We start from the raw sequence: 21,824 nt of genomic DNA, 5'->3' as shown, positions 1-21,824 counted from the left end.
GTCATTATTTAGGACCTGCGCTTTGTTTATGGTCTAGCTCCTTATTGAGAGTTTGTTCTTGATTTAGGGTCCGTTCCTTATTTAGGGTCTCACTCCTTATTTAGGGTCTGTTCCTGATTTGGGGTCTGCTCCTTTTTTGTGGTGTAGCGCCTGATTTAGTGATTTCTCTTTACTTACGGTCCATTCAATATTTAGGGACTGCTCCTATTTAGGGTCTCGCTACTTATTTAGGGTTTGCTCCTTATTTAGGGTCTGTTCCTTAATTAGCATCTGCTCCTTACTTAGGGTCCGCTCTTTATTTAAGGTCTGCGCCTTATTTAGGGTCTAGATCCTTATTTACAGTCCACTCCTTATTTATGGACCGTTCTTTATTTAGGGTCTTGCTCCTTATTTAGGGGTTGGTCCTTTTTTAGGATCTGTTCCTTATTTAGTATCTGCTCCTTATTTAGGGTCTGCTATTTAATTAGAGACTAGCTCCTTATTTGGGGTCTGCTCCTTATTTAGGGACCATTCCTTTTTTAGGTTCTGCTGATTATTTAGGGTCCGTTCCTTATTTAGGGTCTGCTCCTTATTTAGGGTCTTGCTCCTTATTTAGGGTCTGTTTCCTTATTTAGGGTCCATTCCTTATTTAGGGTGTGCACCTTATTTAGGATCTGCTCTTTATTGAGGGTCTGCTCTTTATTTATGGTGTAGCTCCTTATTTAAGGTGTACTCTTTATTTAGCATCTACTCTTTATTTAGGGTCTAGCTCCTTATTTAGGGTCCGTTCCTAATTTAGGGCCTGCCCCTTATTTATGGTCTCCATATTTAGGGTCTAGGTTATTATTTAGGACCTGCTCTTTTTTAGGGTCTGCTCTTAATTTAGGGTCTAGGTCGTTATTTAGAGTCTGTTCTTGAATTATAGTCCGTTCCTTATTTAAGGTCACGCTCCTTATTTACTCTGTTCTTGATTTAGGGTCTGTTCCTTAATTGGGGTATAGCTCCTGATTTAGGGATTTCTCCTTACTTAGGGTCCATTCAATATTTAGGGTCTGCTCCTTATTGAGGGTCTAGCTACTTATTTAGGGTTCAACTCCTTATATACGGACCGAACCATATTTTGGTTCTGCTGATTATTTAGGGTCTGCTCCTTATTTAGGGACCGTTCCTTATTTAGGTTCTGCTGATTATTTAAGGACTGTTCCTTATTTAGTGTCTGTGTTGTGTGGGCCGCCCGAAGAGGAGGTACTGCTGGCCCAACACCAGAGGGCGCCCTGCCTGAAGGCGGGCTTCAGGCACCAGAGGGCGCAGCCGCCACAGAGGAGCCCCAGGAGTCCGGAGCTGACAGCTGTCACCACTCACCATAATCAGCATCACCATAAAAGCCTGGAGGAGACACCACATCTCTGCCGAGAAATCTGCTTACCCGACAGGTAACCATCTCAGCCATATCATTGCCGTACGCAAGGATAGTTCTAAACGTTTTTGCAGTGGTAACCTTCTGTAACTTGCAGCTTGGAGCTGGTTGGTGAGAATTTGGAGGAGTAGGCAAATCCACTCCTAAATTCTTAGTTGTTACATTAGGCACTGCATGGATTGTGTTTCCTGCTACCTTGGAGTGGAGGATTGTTTTTCACTCCGGAGGGAACTGTGAGTTTGCTGACTGTTTGCTGGGTGTACACACACCCACTTAATCTGTTTGTGCTTCCTGCCAGCAGTACCCGATCCGACAGCTGGAGGCGGTGGCCACCTGGGGACTCAGGACTTGGTGGCTCCGGTGTATTGCAGGTCTCCGCTGGCAGTGGAAACGTATGGGGCCCAACTCTTGTCTGGACAGGCGTCTCCTATCCTCAAGCCTGCCCACACGTCACTGATTCAATTGACTGTTACCTAAAGTGTTATCTGTATTCCGTTGTGCACATTTTCACAACATTAAATTGTTATCTTTTGGCATTTCTATTGTCCGTTCATTTGCGCCCCCTGTTGTGGGTCCGTGTCACTACACTTTCCCAACAGGATTTCTTGGCCATCATTATGGATCCCGAGGGGCGTCAACCATCGAGTGAACCACCAATGGAAACGCAAGGTGCACAGGCGCCAGCAGGAGGCGTGTTGGGTGAGCTGCAGCAAATCTTAACCGCCTTCACTGCTCGGTTGGACTTGGTAACCGAGCAGAACGTTATACTCAATCGGAGGATGGAGGCTCTCACCGCTCAGGTGGAAGCGCACGCGCAGGGCGCTGCTGCAGCACCTCCTCCTGCTGACCGAGTGCCACATACAGATATTCCAGCGGTCGTTCAACGAACCCCCCCCCGTCCCCTGAAGCATACATAAGCCCTCCGGAACCGTACGGAGGTTGTGTCGAGACGTGTGCAGACTTCTTGATGCAGTGTTCGCTCGTCTTTTCACAGTGTCCCGTCATGTATGCGTCAGATGCCAGCCGGGTGGCTTATGTTATAAATTTGCTTCGAGGTGAGGCACGCGCCTGGGCTATGGTGCTTTGGGAACAGAACTCACGGCTTCTATCAGCATACACTGAGTTCATGAGGGAGTTCAGACAGGTGTTTGATCACCCGCATAGAGGGAAGACTGCTTAAAGCGTGCTGCTGTCGATAAGACATGGGTGTCGACTTCCGCATTGCGGCAGCGCGAGCCAGCTGGAATGCTGTTGCGCTCCACGCTGCCTTTGTAAACGGACTGTCTCTGGTCCTTAAGGAGCACCTGGTGGCAAAGGACGAGCCGCGGGATTTAGGCGGGCTTATCGACCTGGTAATACGGTTAGACAACCGATTAGCAGAACGCCGATGGGAGCGAGACGAAGGCCGTGGTCAGGCACGAGCCGTCCCTCTTCCTCCCTGGTCCGAAAGGGAGCCGTTTTCCCCACGCTCCACAGCTAGGGCACTCCACGTGACGACAGCTCCCCCTGCTGACGTTGCTAGGGAAACGAGCAGGGCCAAAAGAAAATCAGATCAGAGACAAAGGAGGCTGGCCCGTGGGGAGTGTTTTCACTGCAGCTCAACCGAACATGGATGTTAAAGCACAATCCCCGGATTGATTGGCCGTCTGGGGTTGTGATGCAGTGGAGTGAAACCTGCCACCAGGAGTGTTTAGGATCCTCGGTTCCACCCGGTGTGACAGCTAAGGAGTAGGGTCTAGTACCCCCAATCTGGCGGCGGTGCCAGGCGAGTACCATGTAGCAAGGATCTGGCACTCACGCTGCCCCCGCACCGTCCGTACGATTGTGCCATTGATTTGATACCGGGCGCTGAGTACCCATCCAGCAGGCTGTACAACCTCTCACATCCGGAATGCAAATCAATGGAGACCTACATCCGGATTCGTTAGCTGCCGGGTTGATCCGGAACTACACCTCCCCGATGGGTGCTGGTTCCTTTTTTGTGGGCAAGAAAGACGGCGGACTCCGTCCGTGCATTGACTACAGAGGGCTGAACGAGATCACGGTTCGCAACCGATACCCGTTACCTCTGTTAGATTCAGTGTTCACGCCCTTGCATGGAGCCCAAATTTTCACTAAACTGGATCTTAGGAATGCTTATCACCTGGTTCGGATCCGGGAGGGAGACGAGTGGAAGACGGCATTTAACACCCCGTTAGGTCACTTTGAGTACCTGGTCATGCAGTTCGGCCTCACCAATGCGCCTGCGACGTTCCAAGCATTGGTTAATGACATCTTGCGGGACTTCCTGCATCGGTTTGTCTTTGTCTTCTCCCCGGATCCTGAGACTCATGTGCAGTATGTACGTCAGGTCCTGCAGCGGTTGTTGGAGAACCGGCTGTTTGTGAAGGGTGAGAAGTGCGAGTTCCACCGCACTTCTTTGTCCTTCCTGGGGTTCATAATCTCCTCCAGTTCCGTCGCCCCTGATCCGGCCAAGATTGCAGCGGTGAGAGATTGGCCTCAACCGACAAGCCGTAGGAAACTGCAGCAGTTCCTCGGCTTTGCAAATTTCTACCGGAGGTTCATAAAGGGCTATAGCCAGGTAGTTAGCCCCCTGACGGTCCTAACCTCCACTAAAGTCCCCTTCACCTGGTCGGATTGGTGCGAAGCCGCGTTTAGGGAGTTGAAAAGTCGGTTCTCGACTGCACCAGTTCTGGTGCAGCCCGATCCCAATCGTCATTTTGTAGTTGAAGTGGATGCCTCTGACTCAGGGATAGGAGCCGTGCTGTCTCAGAGAAGGGAGTCCGATAAGGTCCTCCACCCTTGTGCCTATTTCTCCCGCAGGTTGACCCCGGCAGAACGGAACTATGACGTCGGCAATCGTGAACTCCTAGCGATGAAGGAGGCTCTTGAGGAGTGGAGACATCTGTTGGAGGGAGCTGCGGTGCCTTTCACGGTTTTCACGGACCATCGGAACCTGGAGTACATCCGGAATCTGAACCCCAGGCAATCCTGTTGGTCACTGTTCTTCGGTCGGTTTGACTTCCAAATTACGTATCGCCCCGGGACCAAGAACCAACGGTCCGATGCACTGTCCCAGGTGCATGAAGAGGAGGTCAAGCCAGAGCTGTTGGATCCACCGGACACCATCATCCCCGAGTCCACTGTCGTCGCAAGCTTCACCTGGAACATGGATAAGACCATCCGGGAGGCCCTGACACGACACCCGGACCCCGGCGATGGACCAAAGAACAGACTATACGTCCCACCAGAGGCCAGAGCTGCAGTTGTGGACTTCTGTCATGGTTTCAAGCTCTCCTGTCACCCAGGGGTGCGAAGAACCGTGGCAGTGGTCCGGCAGCGCTTCTGGTGGGCGTCGATGGAAGCCGACGTCCGGGAGTACGTCCAGGCCTGCACCACCTGTGCCAGGGGCAAGGCATCATAAGAAGGAAAAGGGACTCATGCCACGTCGCCCCTGGTCCCACATAGGCCTGGACTTTGTCACGGGTCTCCCTGCGTCCCAGGGTATGACCGTCATCCTGACGATAGTGGACCGGTTCTCCAAGGTGGCCCACTTCGTAGCCCTCCCGAAGCTCCCGGCTGCCCAGGAGACTGCAGACCTGTAGGGAACTGGGGGCCACCGTGAGTCTCTTGTCCGGGACAGGCAGAGCGGGCGAATCAAGATCTGGAGCAGTCCCTGCGGTGTGTGACCTCCACGCACCCGACGGCCTGGAGTCAACATCTGGCCTGGATCAAGTACGCCCATAACAGCCAAATTTCCTCGGCGAGCGGCCTTTCCCCCTTCGAGGTGTGTTTGGGGTACCAGCCCCCCCATTGTTCCCAGCCATAGAGGGAGAGGTCGAGGTCCCCTCGGTGCAGGCCCACCTCAGAAGGTGCCGTCAGGTGTGGCACACAGCCCGCTCTGACCTTCTGAAAGCCCGGACCAGGACTAAGGACCATGCAGACCGTCGGTGTACACCGGCTCCTGCATACCAGCCCGGGCAGGAGGTATGGCTTTCTACCAAGGACATTCCTCTGCACACTGAATCCCAGAAATTGAAAGACAAATTCATCGGACCATTTCCCATCATCAAAGTCCTCAGCCCAGCCGCAGTGAAGCTGAGGCTACCAGCTTCACTGCGGATACATCCAGTTTTTCATGTTTTTAGGATCAAGCCGTGTCACACCTCGAACCTCTGCACCCCCGGACCAGCGCCGCCTCCTGCCCGCATCATTGATGGAGAGCCTGCGTGGACTGTTGGCAGGCTCCTGGATGTTCATCGGAGGGGCCGGGGATTCCAATATCTGTTGGACTGGGAGGGTTACGGACCTGAAGAATGCTCCTGGGTGAAGAGGAGCTTCATCCTGGACCCGGCCCTCCTGGCCGACTTCTACCAGCGGCATCCCGACAAGTCTGATCAGGCGCCAGGAGGCACCCATTGAGAGGGGGGTCCTGTTGTGTGGGCCGCCCGAAGAGGAGGTACTGCTGGCCCAACAGTCTGCACCTTATTCAGGGTCTGTTCCTTATTTAGCATCCGTTCCTTATTCAGGACCTGCTCCTTATTTAGAGTCTAATCCTTATTTAGGGTTCATTGCTAATTTAGGGTGTGCCCCTTATTTATGCCCCTTATTTAGGGACTGCTCCATACGTATTTAGGGTCTAGCTAATTCTTTAGGGCCTGCTCCTTATTTAGGGTCTAGCTCCTTATTCAGAGTCTTTTCTTGATTTAGGGTCTGTTCGTTATTTAGGATCTTGCAAATTATTTAGGGCTTGCTCCTTATTTCGAGTCCATTCCTTATTTACGGTCTGCTCCTTATTTAGGGTATGGCTCCTGATTTAGGGATTTCTCCTTAATTAGGGTCCATTCAATATTGAGGGTATGCACTTTATTAAATGTCTGCTGTTATTTGGGATCAAGCTCCTTATTTAGGGTCCACTCCTTATGTAGGGACTGTTCCTTATTTAGGTTCTGCTGATTATTTAGGGTCCGTTCCTTATTTAGCATCTAGCCCCTTATTTGGGGGTTGCTCCTTATTTAGGATCTGTTCCTTACTTAGGGTCTGTACCTTATTCAGGGCCTTCTCCTTATTTAGGGTCTAATCCTTATTTTGGGTTTGTTCCTAATTTAGGGTCCATTCCTGATTTAGTGTCCGTTCCTTATTCAGGGCCTGCTCCTTATTTAGGGTCTAATCCTTATTTCGGGTTTGGTCCTAATTTCGAGTATGTTCCTGATTTAGGGTCTGCTCTTTATTTACGTCTATTCCTTATTTAGGGTCCATTCCTTATTTAGGGTCTGCTCCTTATTTAGGGTCTTGTTCCTTTTTTAGGATCTATTCCTTATTTAGGGTCCATTCCTTATTTAGGGTCTGCTCCTTATTTAGGGTCTTGTTCCTTTTTTAGGATCTGTTCCTTATTTAGGGCCCGTTCCTTATTTAAGCTATGCTTCTTATTTAGGGTCTAATTCTGATTTAGGGTCTGGTCCTTATTTAAGGTCTGCTCTTTATTTTGGGTCTGTTCCTTATTTAGGGTCCGTTCCTTATTTAGGGTCTGTTCCTTATTCAGGGTCTGTTTCTTATTTGGGGTCTGTTCCTCATTTAGTGTCCGTTCCTTATTTAGGGTCTCCTCCTGATTGAGGATCTTTCTCTTTATTTAGAGTCTGTTCCTTATTTAGGCTCTGCTTCTTATTTAGGGTCTAATTCTGATTTAGGGTCTGGTCCTTATTTAAGGTCTGCTCTTTAGTTTGGGTCTGTTCCTTATTTAGGGTCTGTTCCTTATTTAGGGTCCGTTCCTTATTTGGGGTCTGTTCCTCATTTAGTGTCCGTTCCTTATTTAGGGTCTCCTCCTGATTGAGGATCTTTCTCTTTATTTAGAGTCTGTTCCTTATTTAGGCTCTGCTTCTTATTTAGGGTCTAATTCTGATTTAGGGTCTGGTCCTTATTTAAGGTCTGCTCTTTATTTTGGGTCTGTTCCTTATTTAGGGTCCATTCCTTATTTAGGGTCTGTTCCTTATTCAGGGTCTGTTTCTTATTTGGGGTCTGTTCCTCATTTAGTGTCCGTTCCTTATTTAGGGTCTCCTCCTGATTGAGGATCTTTCTCTTTATTTAGAGTCTGTTCCTTATTTAGGCTCTGCTTCTTATTTAGGGTCTAATTCTGATTTAGGGTCTGGTCCTTATTTAAGGTCTGCTCTTTATTTGGGTCTGTTCCTTATTTAGGGTCCGTTCCTTATTTAGGGTCTGTTCCTTATTCAGGGTCTGTTTCTTATTTGGGGTCTGTTCCTCATTTAGTGTCCGTTCCTTATTTAGGGTCTCCTCCTGATTGAGGATCTTTCTCTTTATTTAGAGTCTGTTCCTTATTTAGGCTCTGCTTCTTATTTAGGGTCTAATTCTGATTTAGGGTCTGGTCCTTATTTAAGGTCTGCTCTTTATTTTGGGTCTGTTCCTTATTTAGGGTCCGTTCCTTATTTAGGGTCTGTTCCTTATTTAGGGTCTGTTCCTTCATTAGGGTCCATTTCTTATTTAGAGTTTGCTCCTTATTTACGGTCTGCTCTTTATTTAGGGTCTAGCTCCTTATAACACTAGAACTACCAGAGTGGTGCCAAATGGCACTTATTCCTTTAAATCCCAAGGTGGTGCCAAATGGCGGCTGTGAACAGCCCAGCTTGTCACCAGTGTTATGTAAATGAGGCCATTGCACTCTACTCAGCGGGGGTTAGGGAAAAGGACAGGAATGCCAATGTGCTTTACAGTGAAAAAAACCCACTCCCACTCCTCAAAAGGACCAGATAGTCTGAGCCATGTTGAGAATAAATGTTTTTATATTTTTTGGTAATTGTTTGGCTAAGATTTTTTTTTTTTTTACATAAAAAAAGTTAATACATACGAGGTCTGTCAATAAAGTATAGGTCCTTTTTATTTTTTTCAAAAACTATATGGATTTCATTCATATTTTTTACGTCAGACATGCTTGCACCCTCGTGCGCATGCGTGACTTTTTCCACGCCTGTCGGTGACGTCATTCACCTGTGAGCACTCCTTGTGGGAGGAGTCATCCAGCCCCTCATCGGAATTCCTTTGTCTGAGAAGTTGCTGAGAGACTGGCGCTTTGTTTGATCAAAATTTTTTCTAAACCTGTGAGACACATCGAAGTGGACACAGTTCGAAAATTAAGCTGGTTTTCAGTGAAAATTTTAACGGCTGATGAGAGATTTTGAGGTGATACTGTCGCTTTAAGGACTTCCCATGGTGCGAGACGTCGCGCAGCGCTCTCAGGCGCCGTCGTCAGCCTGTTTCAAGCTGAAAACCTCCACATTTCAGGCTCTATTGATCCAGGACGTCGTGAGAGAACAGAGAAGTTTCAGAAGAAGTCGGTTTCAGCATTTTATCCGGATATTCCACTGTTAAAGGAGATTTTTTTTAAATGAAAGACGTGCGGGCGGGTTGCAGCATCGGCTTGCAGCCGCTGCGACGCTCCACCACAGGAAAAACACCTCTGTTGGAAGCCTTAAGGACAAGTTGGAACATGTCCAGCTGTTAAACAATTTCTCATATACTCACTCCACTGAAAGCCATCAAAAGCCGCCTGGATTTTACAAATGGTTATCAACATGGAGGTGTTTTTCCTGTGCCGCCGCACCGCGCCGGCTGCGTGGAAAAACTCACGAGGGTTCAAGCATGTCTGACATAAAAACATATGAATGAAATCCATATAGTTTTTGAAAAAAATAAAAAGGACCTATACTTTATTGACAGACCTCGTAGTTTCAGTTACATTTGTAAGAAGTAACTCTAAAGACAGAACCCAAGTATATAAAAAACAGATGTTTAGTAACGAAGATATTCAAGAAACAAAGTGGTCTCCAAATGGGCCCCAGACGGACTTCTATGTAACTCCTGCTCATTATTATGCTTGTTAATTATTATGGAATATGGTATATGGTTTATTAGAATTTTTAACCCATTTTAAGATAAGAGATAAGATGCCTTTTATTGTCATTGAATAAAATTCAACAAAATTTAATTTAATTTTTGCCCCACTGGCAATAACTGTTGCCAAGTATATCACTGTCATTTTTGACTCAGTAAAAATCTCAATGGTACTAATGCAGCTTTATTATTATTTCTATCATTACTAGGTGACATCTGACCTAGTGACAAGCTGTGTGACTACTGGCAACAATCTAGGCACAAACGGGTAAAGATATGGAACAGTAATAGTAAAAGGTAGACACAGTTTATGTTTGCATTCTTGGTGAAATGTATTGCTTACAGATTGTCTGAACACACCTGGCACTGCCACAACATCTCCTTTCTGCATTTGCCACATGTGAACTTGTTATAATAAACACAATGCTTAGTGGCATGGTTTTTCTTGCAGGAACACTTAACCTGGCACAATGCCCTTTTCCCTGTGTCAGGTGTGGGTGGTGCTGCTGACGGTTTTCCTTATCCACCTCCTTGGCTGCCATATGAAACTTTGCAAGCTCCACCAAGAAGTTCATCCGTCTCTCTTTGACCCCAGTGCATGTCTGATAAAGCACATGTGCGTTCAGTGCTGCAATGTCAATTAGGTTGTAAAACACAGCGACTGGCCAACGCCATGTTCCTGAACGTACAGTGTACTTTTGCACGAACCACGACCCTTATTTGGAGTAAGCGGTTGAAGATGAGTGAGTGATGAGTGAAATAATAAACAGGAAAACTTGACTAATTAACATGGATGAAGAATGCCAGATAATATAAACACTACACAAGAATACAATAGACAGATGACACTAGAAATATAAACCCAGATATAATAAATTAAGCACCAGAAGCATGAACCACGACACGAGCAGTGGGAATTTGAAGTCATGGTGTTTAAGTTGACTTTTTTAAATTACTTTGACAACATACTACATACATTTTGTTGTGAATAAGCAAACTACAGCCAAGCTCTGTTTGGTCAGAAGCAGAACAGAATTTTATTATTCATCCAGACAGTTGAATTTCATTTTTAGCAAGCCAGAAAATTATATTTCCAGAGGTATATTATCTCCTGTCTGATCTGGATACTGCATCCATGTCAGTGAACTTCATTCTGCTTTCTGAACCCCACGTTTCTCCTGAGTTGTATAATTGTTGCATGGCACGACTACTGTTTTTTGTGCTTGACCTGTGTTTGTTATTTGGATCACCCTTTTGCTTTGTTTTTTTTTTTTTCACCACCAACCTTGTTCCTGCTTTGGGGTCCCTCTAACAACCCTTTTAGTTTACATTTTACATTTTAAACATTTTAGTTTATATGTCACTTTCTAAACTATCTGAGAAAAAGTATTGAACTTTTTCACAATATTCTAATGTTGTGAGATGCACTTGTATATATTAAAAAGCAGTTAGCTTCATACATTTGTGGACATCAAAGGAAATTATTATTATTATTATTATTATTATTATTATTATTATTTACATTTATTTAACCAGGAAAGTCTCACTGAGATTAAAAATTTATTTTGCAAGGGAGTCCTGGCCAAGAAGCAGAAAAAGTTACACTACAATTTGAATTAAATGCACACAATTAAAATAAAAGATTAACAAAAAGTTACAATTTAAAGAGGTCATCTCAAGTGCTCTCAGTCTGGACTTAAACATGCTCAATGAAATAAGTTCAGTTAATTTCCAGTCTTTTTGCAACATGATCCATGTAGACAGAGCTGAGTAAACAAAAGCCCTTTTTCCCAGTTCTGTGCAGGCAAATGGAACAGAGAGCAACAAATGATCATTTGAAGGCAAAGAATAAGAATCAATACTATCCTTAGGCTCAAACTGTTGGTGACTCTGGTACTGGCACATTCCAATGGCTAATGGCTGCATTCACATAAGAAAAGGTGGCCTAATGAGTTGTAAGTTACCCCAGCAATGCCATTTGGCACCCTCTGGTAGAAAAAGGAGTAGTGAGAAAAGGCTGGTACTTCTAGGGTAGGCTCTTTATTTAGCATCTACCCTTTATTTTGGGTCTAGCTTTTTATTCAGTGTCTGCTCTTTATTTACGGTCTAGCTCCTTATGTAGGGTCCCACCCTAATTTAGAGCCTGCCCCTTATTTAGGGTCTAGCTCCTTATCTAGGGATTTTTCAGTATTTAGGGTCTGTTTCTTATTTTTTGAGGGTGTGTGCCTTATTTAGGGTGTGCTCTTTATTCAAGGTCTTACTCCTTATTTAGAGTCTGCTCCCTATTTAGGGATCATTCCTGATGTACGTACTGCTGCTTATTTAGGGCCTGACCCTTATTTAGGGTCTAGCTCCTTATCTAGGGGTTTCTCCGTATTTAGGGTCTGTTTCTTATTTTTTGAGGGTGTGTGCCTTATTTAGGGTCTGCTCTTTATTCAGGGTCTTGCTCCTTATTTAGAGTCCGCTCCCTATTTAGGGATCATTCCTGATGTACGTACGGCTGCTTATTTAGGGTCTGTTCCTTATTTAGGCTCAAGCTCCTTATTTAGGGTCTCGTTACCTATTTTGGGATTGCTCCTTCCTTGGCATCCTTTCCATATTTAGCGTCTGCTCATTAGGGTCTAGCGACTTATTTAGGGTTTGCTCCTTATTTATGGTTGCTTCCCTGTTTAGTGTCTGGTCCTTATTCAGGGTCTGCTCTTTTTCTTTCAGGTATTCTCCTTATTTGGGCTCTAGCTCCTTATTTAGGGTCCATTCTTTAATTAGGGACTGTTCCTTATTTCGGATCTGCACCTTATTTAGAGTCTGTTCCTTATTTAGGGTCTAGCTCCTTCTTTAGAGTCTCTTCCTTGTTTAGTGTCCATTCCTTATTTAGGGTTGCACTTTTTATTTAGAGTCTGTTCCTTTTTTAGGGTCCGTTGCTTATTTAGGGTGTAGCTCCTTATTTAGGGTCTGTTCCTTATTTAGGGCTCATTCAATATTTAGGGTGTGCTCCTTTTTTAGGGTTTGCTCTTTATTTAGGGTTTGCTCTTTATTTAGGGTTTGGTCTTTATTTAAGGTCTAACTCCTTATTTAAGGTATGCTCTTTATGTAGGTCTGTTCCTTATTTAGGGTCCATTTATTATTTAGGGTCTGGCTCCTTATTTAGAATCTGTTCCTTATTTCGGGTTGAGCTTCTTATTTAGGGCCTGTTCCTTATTTAGGGTACACTCTTTCTCTTGATAGATTGATCTTAAATATGATCAATCTATCTTTGTTAGTTGGCTATGTACCACAGGCTTTTAAGGTGGCAGTAATTAAACCATTACTTAAAAAGCCATCACTTGACCCAGCTATCTTAGCTAATTATAGGCCAATCTCCAACCTTCCTTTTCTCTCAAAAATTCTTGAAAGGGTAGTTGTAAAACAGCTAACTGATCATCTGCAGAGGAATGGTCTATTTGAAGAGTTTCAGTCAGGTTTTAGAATTCATCATAGTACAGAAACAGCATTAGTGAAGGTTACAAATGATCTTCTTATGGCCTCGGACAGTGGACTCATCTCTGTGCTTGTTCTGTTAGACCTCAGTGCTGCTTTTGATACTGTTGACCATAAAATTTTATTACAGAGATTAGAGCATGCCATAGGTATTAAAGGCACTGCGCTGCGGTGGTTTGAATCATATTTGTCTAATAGATTACAATTTGTTCATGTAAATGGGGAATCTTCTTCACAGACTAAAGTTAATTATGGAGTTCCACAAGGTTCTGTGCTAGGACCAATTTTATTCACTTTATACATGCTTCCCTTAGGCAGTATTATTAGACGGTATTGCTTAAATTTTCATTGTTACGCAGATGATACCCAGCTTTATCTATCCATGAAGCCAGAGGACACACACCAGTTAGCTAAACTGCAGGATTGTCTTACAGACATAAAGACATGGATGACCTCTAATTTCCTGCTTTTAAACTCAGATAAAACTGAAGTTATTGTACTTGGCCCCACAAATCTTAGAAACATGGTGTCTAACCAGATCCTTACTCTGGATGGCATTACCCTGACCTCTAGTAATACTGTGAGAAATCTTGGAGTCATTTTTGATCAGGATATGTCATTCAAAGCGCATATTAAACAAATATGTAGGACTGCTTTTTTGCATTTACGCAATATCTCTAAAATTAGAAAGGTCTTGTCTCAGAGTGATGCTGAAAAACTAATTCATGCATTTATTTCCTCTAGGCTGGACTATTGTAATTCATTATTATCAGGTTGTCCTAAAAGTTCCCTAAAAAGCCTTCAGTTAATTCAAAATGCTGCAGCTAGAGTACTGACGGGGACTAGAAGGAGAGAGCATATCTCACCCATATTGGCCTCTCTTCATTGGCTTCCTGTTAATTCTAGAATAGAATTTAAAATTATTCTTCTTACTTATAAGGTTTGAATAATCAGGTCCCATCTTATCTTAGGGACCTCATAGTACCATATCACCCCAATAGAGCGCTTCGCTCTCAGACTGCAGGCTTACTTGTAGTTCCTAGGGTTTGTAAGAGTAGAATGGGAGGCAGAGCCTTCAGCTTTCAGGCTCCTCTCCTGTGGAACCAGCTCCCAATTCAGATCAGGGAGACGGACACCCTCTCTACTTTTAAGATTAGGCTTAAAACTTTCCTTTTTGCTAAAGCTTATAGTTAGGGCTGGATCAGGTGACCCTGAACCATCCCTTAGTTATGCTGCTATAGACGTAGACTGCTGGGGGGTTCCCATGATGCACTGTTTCTTTCTCTTTTTGCTCTGTATGCACCACTCTGCATTTAATCATTAGTGATCGATCTCTGCTCCCCTCCACAGCATGTCTTTTTCCTGGTTCTCTCCCTCAGCCCCAACCAGTCCCAGCAGAAGACTGCCCCTCCCTGAGCCTGGTTCTGCTGGAGGTTTCTTCCTGTTAAAAGGGAATTTTTCCTTCCCACTGTAGCCATGTGCTTGCTCACAGGGGGTCGTTTTGACCCTTGGGGTTTTACATAATTATTGTATGGCCTTGCCTTACAATATAAAGCGCCTTGGGGCAACTGTTTGTTGTGATTTGGCGCTATATAAAAAAATTGATTGATTGATTGATTGATTGGTGTCTGGAAATCATCGGGAGGAGATCAAGTTTTTTGTGACTCCTTCTACCTCCCGCGTGATTTTGGGCTTCCCGTGGATGTTGAAGCACAATCCCCGGATTGATTGGCTGTCTGGGGTGGTGGTTCAGTGGAGCGAACCCTGCCATTGGGTGTGTTTAGGATCCTCGGTTTCTCCTGGTTTACATGCTAAGGAGGAGGTCAAAATCCCTCCCAATCTGACAGCGGTGCCGGTTGAGTACCACGATCTTGCTGACGTCTTCAGCAAGGATGTGGCACTCACCCTTCCCCCGCACCGTCCGTACGATTGTGCCATTGATTTGATTCCAGGCTTGGAGTTTCTGTCCAGCAGGCTGTACAATCTCTCACGACCTGAGCGCGAATCAATGGAGACCTACATCCGGGACTCATTAGCTGCTGGGCTGATCTGGAATTCCACCTCCCCGATGGGTGCAGGTTTCTTTTTTGTGGGCAAGAAAGATGGCGGACTCCGTCCATGCATTGATTACAGGGGGCTGAATGAGATTACGGTTCGCAACCGATACCCGTTGCCGTTGTTAGATTCCGTGTTCACCCCCCTGCATGGAGCCAAAATATTTAGAAAGTTGGATCTTAGGAATGCGTATCACCTGGTTCGGGTCCGGAAGGGAGACGAGTGGAAGACGGCATTTAACACCCCATTAGGTCATTTTGAGTACCTGGTCATGCCGTTCGGCCTCACTAACGCCCCCGTGATGTTCTAAGCTTTGGTAAATGATGTCTTGCGGGACTTCCTGCACCGATTCGTCTTCGTATATCTGGACGATATACTCATCTTTGCTCCGGACCCTGAGACTCATGTCCAGCATGTACGTCAGGTCCTGCAGCGGTTGTTGGAGAACCGGCTATTTGTGAAGGGCGAGAAGTGGGAGTTCCACCGCATCTCTTTGTCCTTCCTGGGGCTTATCATCTCCTCCAACTCTGTCGCCCCTGATCCGGCCAAGGTTGCGGCGGTAAGAGATTGGCCCCAACCAACAAGCCGCAGGAAGCTGCAACAGTTCCTCGGCTTTGCAAATTTCTACAGGAGGTTCATTAAGGGCTACAGTCAGGTAGTTAGCCCCCTGACAGCCCTGACCTCTCCAAAAGTCCCCTTCACTTGGTCGGATCGGAGTGAAGCCGCGTTCAAGGAGTTGAAACGACGGTTCTCGACTGCACCAGTTCTGGTGCAGCCCGACCCTAGTCGCCAGTTCGTGGTTGAAGTGGATGCCTCTGACTCAGGGATAGGAGCCGTGCTTTCCCAGAGCGGAGAGACCGATAAGGTTCTTCACCCGTGTGCCTATTTTTCCCGCAGGTTGACCCCGGCCGAACGGAACTATGACGTCGGCAATCGAGAGCTCCTTGCGGTGAAAGAGGCTCTTGCGGAGTGGAGACACCTGTTGGAGGGAGCGTCTGTACCATTCACGGTTTTCACTGACCATCGGAACCTGGAGTATATCAGGACTGCCAAGCGGCTGAACCCCAGGCAAGCACGTTGGTCACTGTTCTTCGGTCGTTTTGACTTCCAAATCACTTACCGCCCCGGGACCAAGAACCAGAGATTGGATGCATTGTCCCGGGTGCACGAAGATGAAGTCAAAACTGAGCTGTCGGATCCACCGGAGTCCATCATTCCAGAGTCCACTATCGTGGCAACACTCACCTGGGACGTTGAGAAGAATGTCCGGGAGGCCCTGGAATGGAGGCAGGACCCCGGAACTGGTCCGAGGAACAGACTTTATGTCCCACCGGAGGCTAGAGCTGCAGTTCTGGATTTCTGTCACGGTTCCAAGTTCTCCTGTCATCCGGGGGTGCGAAGGACCGTGGCAGTTATCCGGCAGCACTTCTGGTGGGCATCCATGTAAGCCGACGTCCGGGAGTATATCCAGGCCTGCACCACCTGTGCCAGGGGCAAAGCCATGCACAAGAAGACCCAAGGGCTTCTCCAGCCGCTGCCAGTGCCTCATCGCCCCTGGTCCCATATCAGCCTGGATTTCGTCATGGGCCTCCCGCTGTCCCAGGGCAACACCACCATCCTCACGATAGTGGACCGATTCTCCAAGGCGGCCCACTTCGTGGCCCTCCCGAAGCTCCCTACTGCCCAGGAGGCTGCTGACCTCCTGGTCCACCACATCGTCCGTCTGCATGGGATACCAATTGACATTGTCTCGGATCATGGTCCCCAGTTTTCCTCTCAAGTCTGGAGGAGTTTCTGCAGAGAACTGGGGGCCACCGTGAGCCTCTCGTCCGGGTATCACCCACAGATAAACGGACAGGTAGAACGGGCCAACCAAGAGCTGGAACACACCCTTCGTTGTGTGACATCCGCGCATCCGACGGCCTGGAGTAACCATCTGGCATGGATTGAGTATGCCCATAACAGTCAGGTGTCTTCTGCCACCGGCCTCTCCCCATTTGAGGTGTGTCTGGGGTACCAGCCCCCATTGTTTCCCATGGTGGAGGGAGAGGTCGGTGTGCCCACGGTCCAGGCCCACCTGCGGACGTGCCGTCGGGTGTGGCGCACCGCTCATTCTGCCTTGTTGAAGGCCCGGACGAGGGCTAAGGCCCATGCAGACCACCGGAGGACCCCGGCCCCTGCATACCAGCCAGGGCAGGAGGTGTGGTTGTCTACGAAGGACATTCCTTTACAAGTGGACTCCCCGAAATTGAAGGACAGGTACACTGGCCCCTTCAAGATCCTCAAGGTCCTCAGCCCGGCCGCAGTGAAGCTCCAACTCCCAGCTTCACTGCGGATCCACCCCGTGTTCCATGTTTCCCGGATCAAACCACACCACACCTCACCCCTCTGTGCTCCCGGTCTGGCCCCGCCTCCTGCCCGCATCGTTGACGGGGAGGCCGGCTTGGACTGTGCGCCGGCTCCTGGACGTCCGTCGGATGGGCCGGGGGTTTCAGTATCTGGTGGACTGGGAGGGGTATGGACCTGAAGAACGCTCCTGGGTGAAGAGGAGCTTCATCCTGGATCTGGCCCTCCTGGCCGATTTCTACCGCTGCCACCCGGACAAGCCTGGTCAGGCGCCAGGAGGCGCCCATTGAGGGGCGGGTCCTGTTGTGTGGGCCACCAGAAGAGGAGGTACTGCTGGCCCACCACCACCAGATGGTGCCCTGCCTGGAGTGCGGGCTTCAGGCTCGAGAGGGCGCTGCCGCCACGGACACAGCCGGGGGTGACAGCTGTTACTCATCATCTCATGACAGCTGTCACCCATCTACACTTCATCATTCTCCTCCATAAAAACCGGACTTCATCTCCACCTCGTTGCCGAGATATCATCTACCAGTAGAGGCAACTTTCTCAGCCGTTGTTTTTGTCTTTTCAAACAGTGTTTGCTTCTGTATTGTTTGCAGTCAGTTCTGTGAGTGCTCACAGCTGGAGGCTGATTTTGTGATACGTGGAGAGGTGACGTCTTCGCTCCCCACGCCAAACTGTTGATAAGTACTCATTACTACTGCACGTGCCAGTTTTCTGGATTAGAGATGGAGGTGGAATTCCCACCATTTGTTATTACTGGGTGTGCACACACCCACCTTTGATTGTTTCTGCTCCTCGCCAGCAGTACCAGATCCGACACTCGGAGACGGTGGCCACCTGGGGACTCGGGACTTGGCGGCTCCAGTATTCTCCAGGTTCAGTGGCGGAGGAAATCGTGTGGTTCTGGTTCTTCTCAGGACAGACGTCTTCTATCCTCGAGCCTGCCCACACGTCACCTTTGTGATTGACTATTGTCTTACATTCTGTAATCTGTTGTATTGTGGTTGTGCTCATTCACAACAGTAAAAGTGTTCATTTTTGACTCTATCATTGTCCGTTCATTTACGCCCCCTGTTGTGGGTCCGTGTCACGACACTTTCCCAACATGTAGGGTCCATTCCTTATTTAACGTCTGCTCCTTATTTTGGGTCTAAATCTTATTTAGGGTCCGTTCCTTATTTAGGTTCTATTCTTTTTTAGCGTCTGTTCTTATTTATGGTCCGTTATTTCTCCTTATTTAGGTCTAGCTCCTTATTTAGAGACTGTTCCTTATTTAGGGTGCAGCTCCTTATTTTGGTCTGTTCCTTATTTAGGGTCCGTTCCTTTTTTAGGCTCTGCTCCTTATTTAGGGTTCGTTCCTTATTTAGGGTCTTCTCCTTATTTAGTGTCTGTTCCTTATTTAAGGTCTTCCTTATTTAGGGTCTGCTCTTTATTTAGGGTCTGCTCCTTATTTAGAGTCTGTGTCTTATTTAGGGTCCGTTCCCTATTTAGGGTCTAGCTCCTGTTTCAGGGTCTGTTCCTAATTTAGGGCCGTTCCTTATGTAGGGTCTACTCCTTATTTAGGGTCTAGCTCCTTATTTAGCGGCTGCTCCTTATTTTGATTCTGATAATTATTTAGGGTCTGCTTGTTATTTAGGGTCTAGCTCCTTATTTAGGGGCTGTTCCTTATTTAAGGTCATTCCTTATGTAGGGCCTGCTCCATATTTAAGTTCTAGCTCATTATTTAGGGTCTAGCTCCTTATTTAGGGGCTGTTCCTTATTTAGGGTGATTCCTTATGTAGGGCCTGCTCCATATTTAAGGTCTAGCTCCTTATTTAGGGTCTGCTCCTTATTTAGTGCCTGCTCATTATTTAGGGTCTAGCTCCTTATTTAGGGTCTACTTTTTACTTTGGGTCTGCTCCCTATTTAAGGCCTGCTCCTTATTTACAGCCTGCTCCCTATTTATGGCCTGCTCTTTATTTAGGGTCTGCTCCGTATTTGCGGTCTAGCTCCGTATTTAGGGTCTGTTCCTTATTTAAGGTCCTTTCCTTATATAAGTGTCCCTTCCTTATATAGGGCTCCTTTTTTTGGGTACGCTCCTTATTTAGGGTCTGTTCCTTTCTCTTCCTCTGAGTGAGGCAACGTCTCTTCATCTGGAGTTGGTCCCTGGGCACCGGACTGTGGCTGCCCACTGCCCGTAGTGGTTGGATTGTGTCTAACTGTAATTAGGATTTGGTTAAATCCAGAAGAATCTCCAAGAAGTCACTGAACATCAGACACACTTGCTGTGAGAGCTGTGTGTCTGAGGCACAGACTCCAAGTTCTTTCCAGTTCTTTCCAAACTGGTGTTCATCTGGGGTCTGTCCTGGCTCCTACATTGTTCAACACTTGCATAGAGTGGATGTTGTGTTGTGTTGTGGAAACCAGCAGTGTCTTTGTTGCTTTTGTGAGCAAGGAAAGGTTTATTGAACTTATAAACTTATGGACGATGCTGTGGTCTTTACAGAATGGATGGTAAAAATGGTAAATGGTGCGCACTTATACCACACTTTTCCATCTGCATCAGATGCTCAAACGCTTAGCAATAATGCTTCACATTCAGCCCTTTTTGCCTGGAAAAGTCCAAGAATTGGATGAGGTGACTGCAAGAACTTCAGCAGAGAGGAGTGGACAAGTGATGATGTGGGACACTGGGTGGGGCAATGTTCATTTTATTGAGAAACACTGGGGAAGGCTGAGTCCAGCTGCAGTTGCCAAGATATATCTGTAATTCAGATACTGTCACCTCCAGAACCACGTCCTGGTGTTCGTCTCTGACTCCTGCAGTCTTTCATCTGAACACGTCCGTCCCCTCACTGATGAACCCAGCAGTTAGCTGGACATTGTTTTGTGAGTGTCACGTACCAGCCACAGCCACCCGCTCCCTGAGGTCCTGCAACAGGCAATTCTGTCGGTCCTCCAGCTCCAACTCTCGAGCACTAAACCCAGTGTGAACAAAACTAATCATAAAAAAGTCCACAACAATAAGACCTCAGCAGAATCTAAAGTTATGATCATTTACTTACAAGATCATCAGCTTGGACTCGTATCGCACCAGAGCATTCTTCTGCTGGACCAACTGGAACCATTGCTGCATGAGGGTGGAACTGTCCAGATCTGCCACATCTACAGGGACAAATATAAGCATTGAATTACCCCCAAAACACTGGTAACCATCAACTACAGAGGCACAGGCATTCTGGATTACAGAAACCACATGTAGGGCAACAATGGCTGAAATCCACAGAACTATAACAACAGCCGACAACAACAACAGACATCTACAGTACTATAACAATGAACAACATATACTAAACAACATGTGCGGCAACAACAGAAAACATCTACAGTACTATAACAACGGACAACATCTACAGTACAAAAACAACGGACAACATCTACTAAAATAATGTACCACATCTACCTCAACAACGGACAACGTCTACAGTACTATAACAACGGACAACATCTACAGTACAAAAACAACGGACAACATCTACTAAAATAATGTACCACATCTACCTCAACAATGGACAACGTCTACAGTACTATAACAACGGACAACATCTACAGTACAAAAACAACGGACAACATCTACAGTACAAAAACAACGGACAACATCTACTAAAATAATGTACCACATCTACCTCAACAACGGACAACGTCTACAGTACTATAACAATGAACAACATATACTAAAATAATGTACCACATGTACTGCAACAACGGACATCTACAGTACTGTAACAAAGGACAATGTCTACAAAATCAATGTACCACATGTACTCAAACAACAGACAACATCTACAGTACTATAATAACAGACAACATCTACTAAAACAATGTAACACATGTATGGCAACAACAGAAAACATCTACAGTACTATAATAACAGACAACATCAACAGTACTATAACAATGGACAACATCTACTAAAATAATGTATCACATGTACTCCAACAACGGACAACATCTACTAAAATAATGTACCACATCTACCTCAACAACGGACAACATTTACAGTACTATAACAATGGACAACATCTACTAGAACAATGTACCACATCTACTCCAACAACGGACAACATCTACAGTACTATAACAATTGACAACATCTACTAAAACAATGTACTACGTGTACTACAACAACAGAAAACATCTACAGTAGTACAACAATGAACAACATATACTAAAACAATGTGCCACGTACTGCAACAACAGACATCTACAGTACTGTAACAAAGGACAATGTCTACAAAATCAATGTACCACATGTACTCAAACAACGGACACCATCTACAGTACTATAATAACAGACAACATCTACTAAAACAATTTAACACTTGTACGGCAACAACAGAAAACATCTACAGTACTATAATAATGGACAACATCTACAGTACTATACCAACGGACAACATCTACTAAAACAATTTAACACTTGTACGGCAACAACAGAAAACATCTACAGTACTATAATAACGGACAACATCTACAGTACTATAACAACGGAAAACATCTACAGTACTATAACAATGAACAACATCTACTAAAACAATGTACCACGTGTACTACAACAACGGAAAACATCTACAGTACTATAACAATGGACAGCATCTACAGTACT

The 21,824-nt window shown here is 46.1% G+C and overlaps 1 protein-coding gene across 1 annotated transcript in view; it reads right to left on the bottom strand.

Moving 5' to 3' along the window:
• Positions 1–21,824, bottom strand: part of micalcl (MICAL C-terminal like) — a 120,699-nt gene that overhangs the window by 25,719 nt on the left and 73,156 nt on the right. The window contains exons 4-5 of the mRNA XM_034163638.1: positions 20,224–20,323; positions 20,063–20,136 (exon numbers count right to left, since the gene is read on the bottom strand). Of these exons, the coding sequence (XP_034019529.1) occupies positions 20,063–20,136; positions 20,224–20,323 (174 nt within the window). The remainder of the gene's footprint in view (positions 1–20,062; positions 20,137–20,223; positions 20,324–21,824) is intronic.

This window comes from Thalassophryne amazonica, chromosome 22 (assembly GCF_902500255.1).
Source record: "Thalassophryne amazonica chromosome 22, fThaAma1.1, whole genome shotgun sequence".
In the NCBI taxonomy this organism is placed as follows: Eukaryota; Metazoa; Chordata; class Actinopteri; order Batrachoidiformes; family Batrachoididae; genus Thalassophryne; species Thalassophryne amazonica.
Note: the sequence above shows the minus strand (reverse complement) of the source record. Positions and strands in the feature narration are given on the sequence as shown.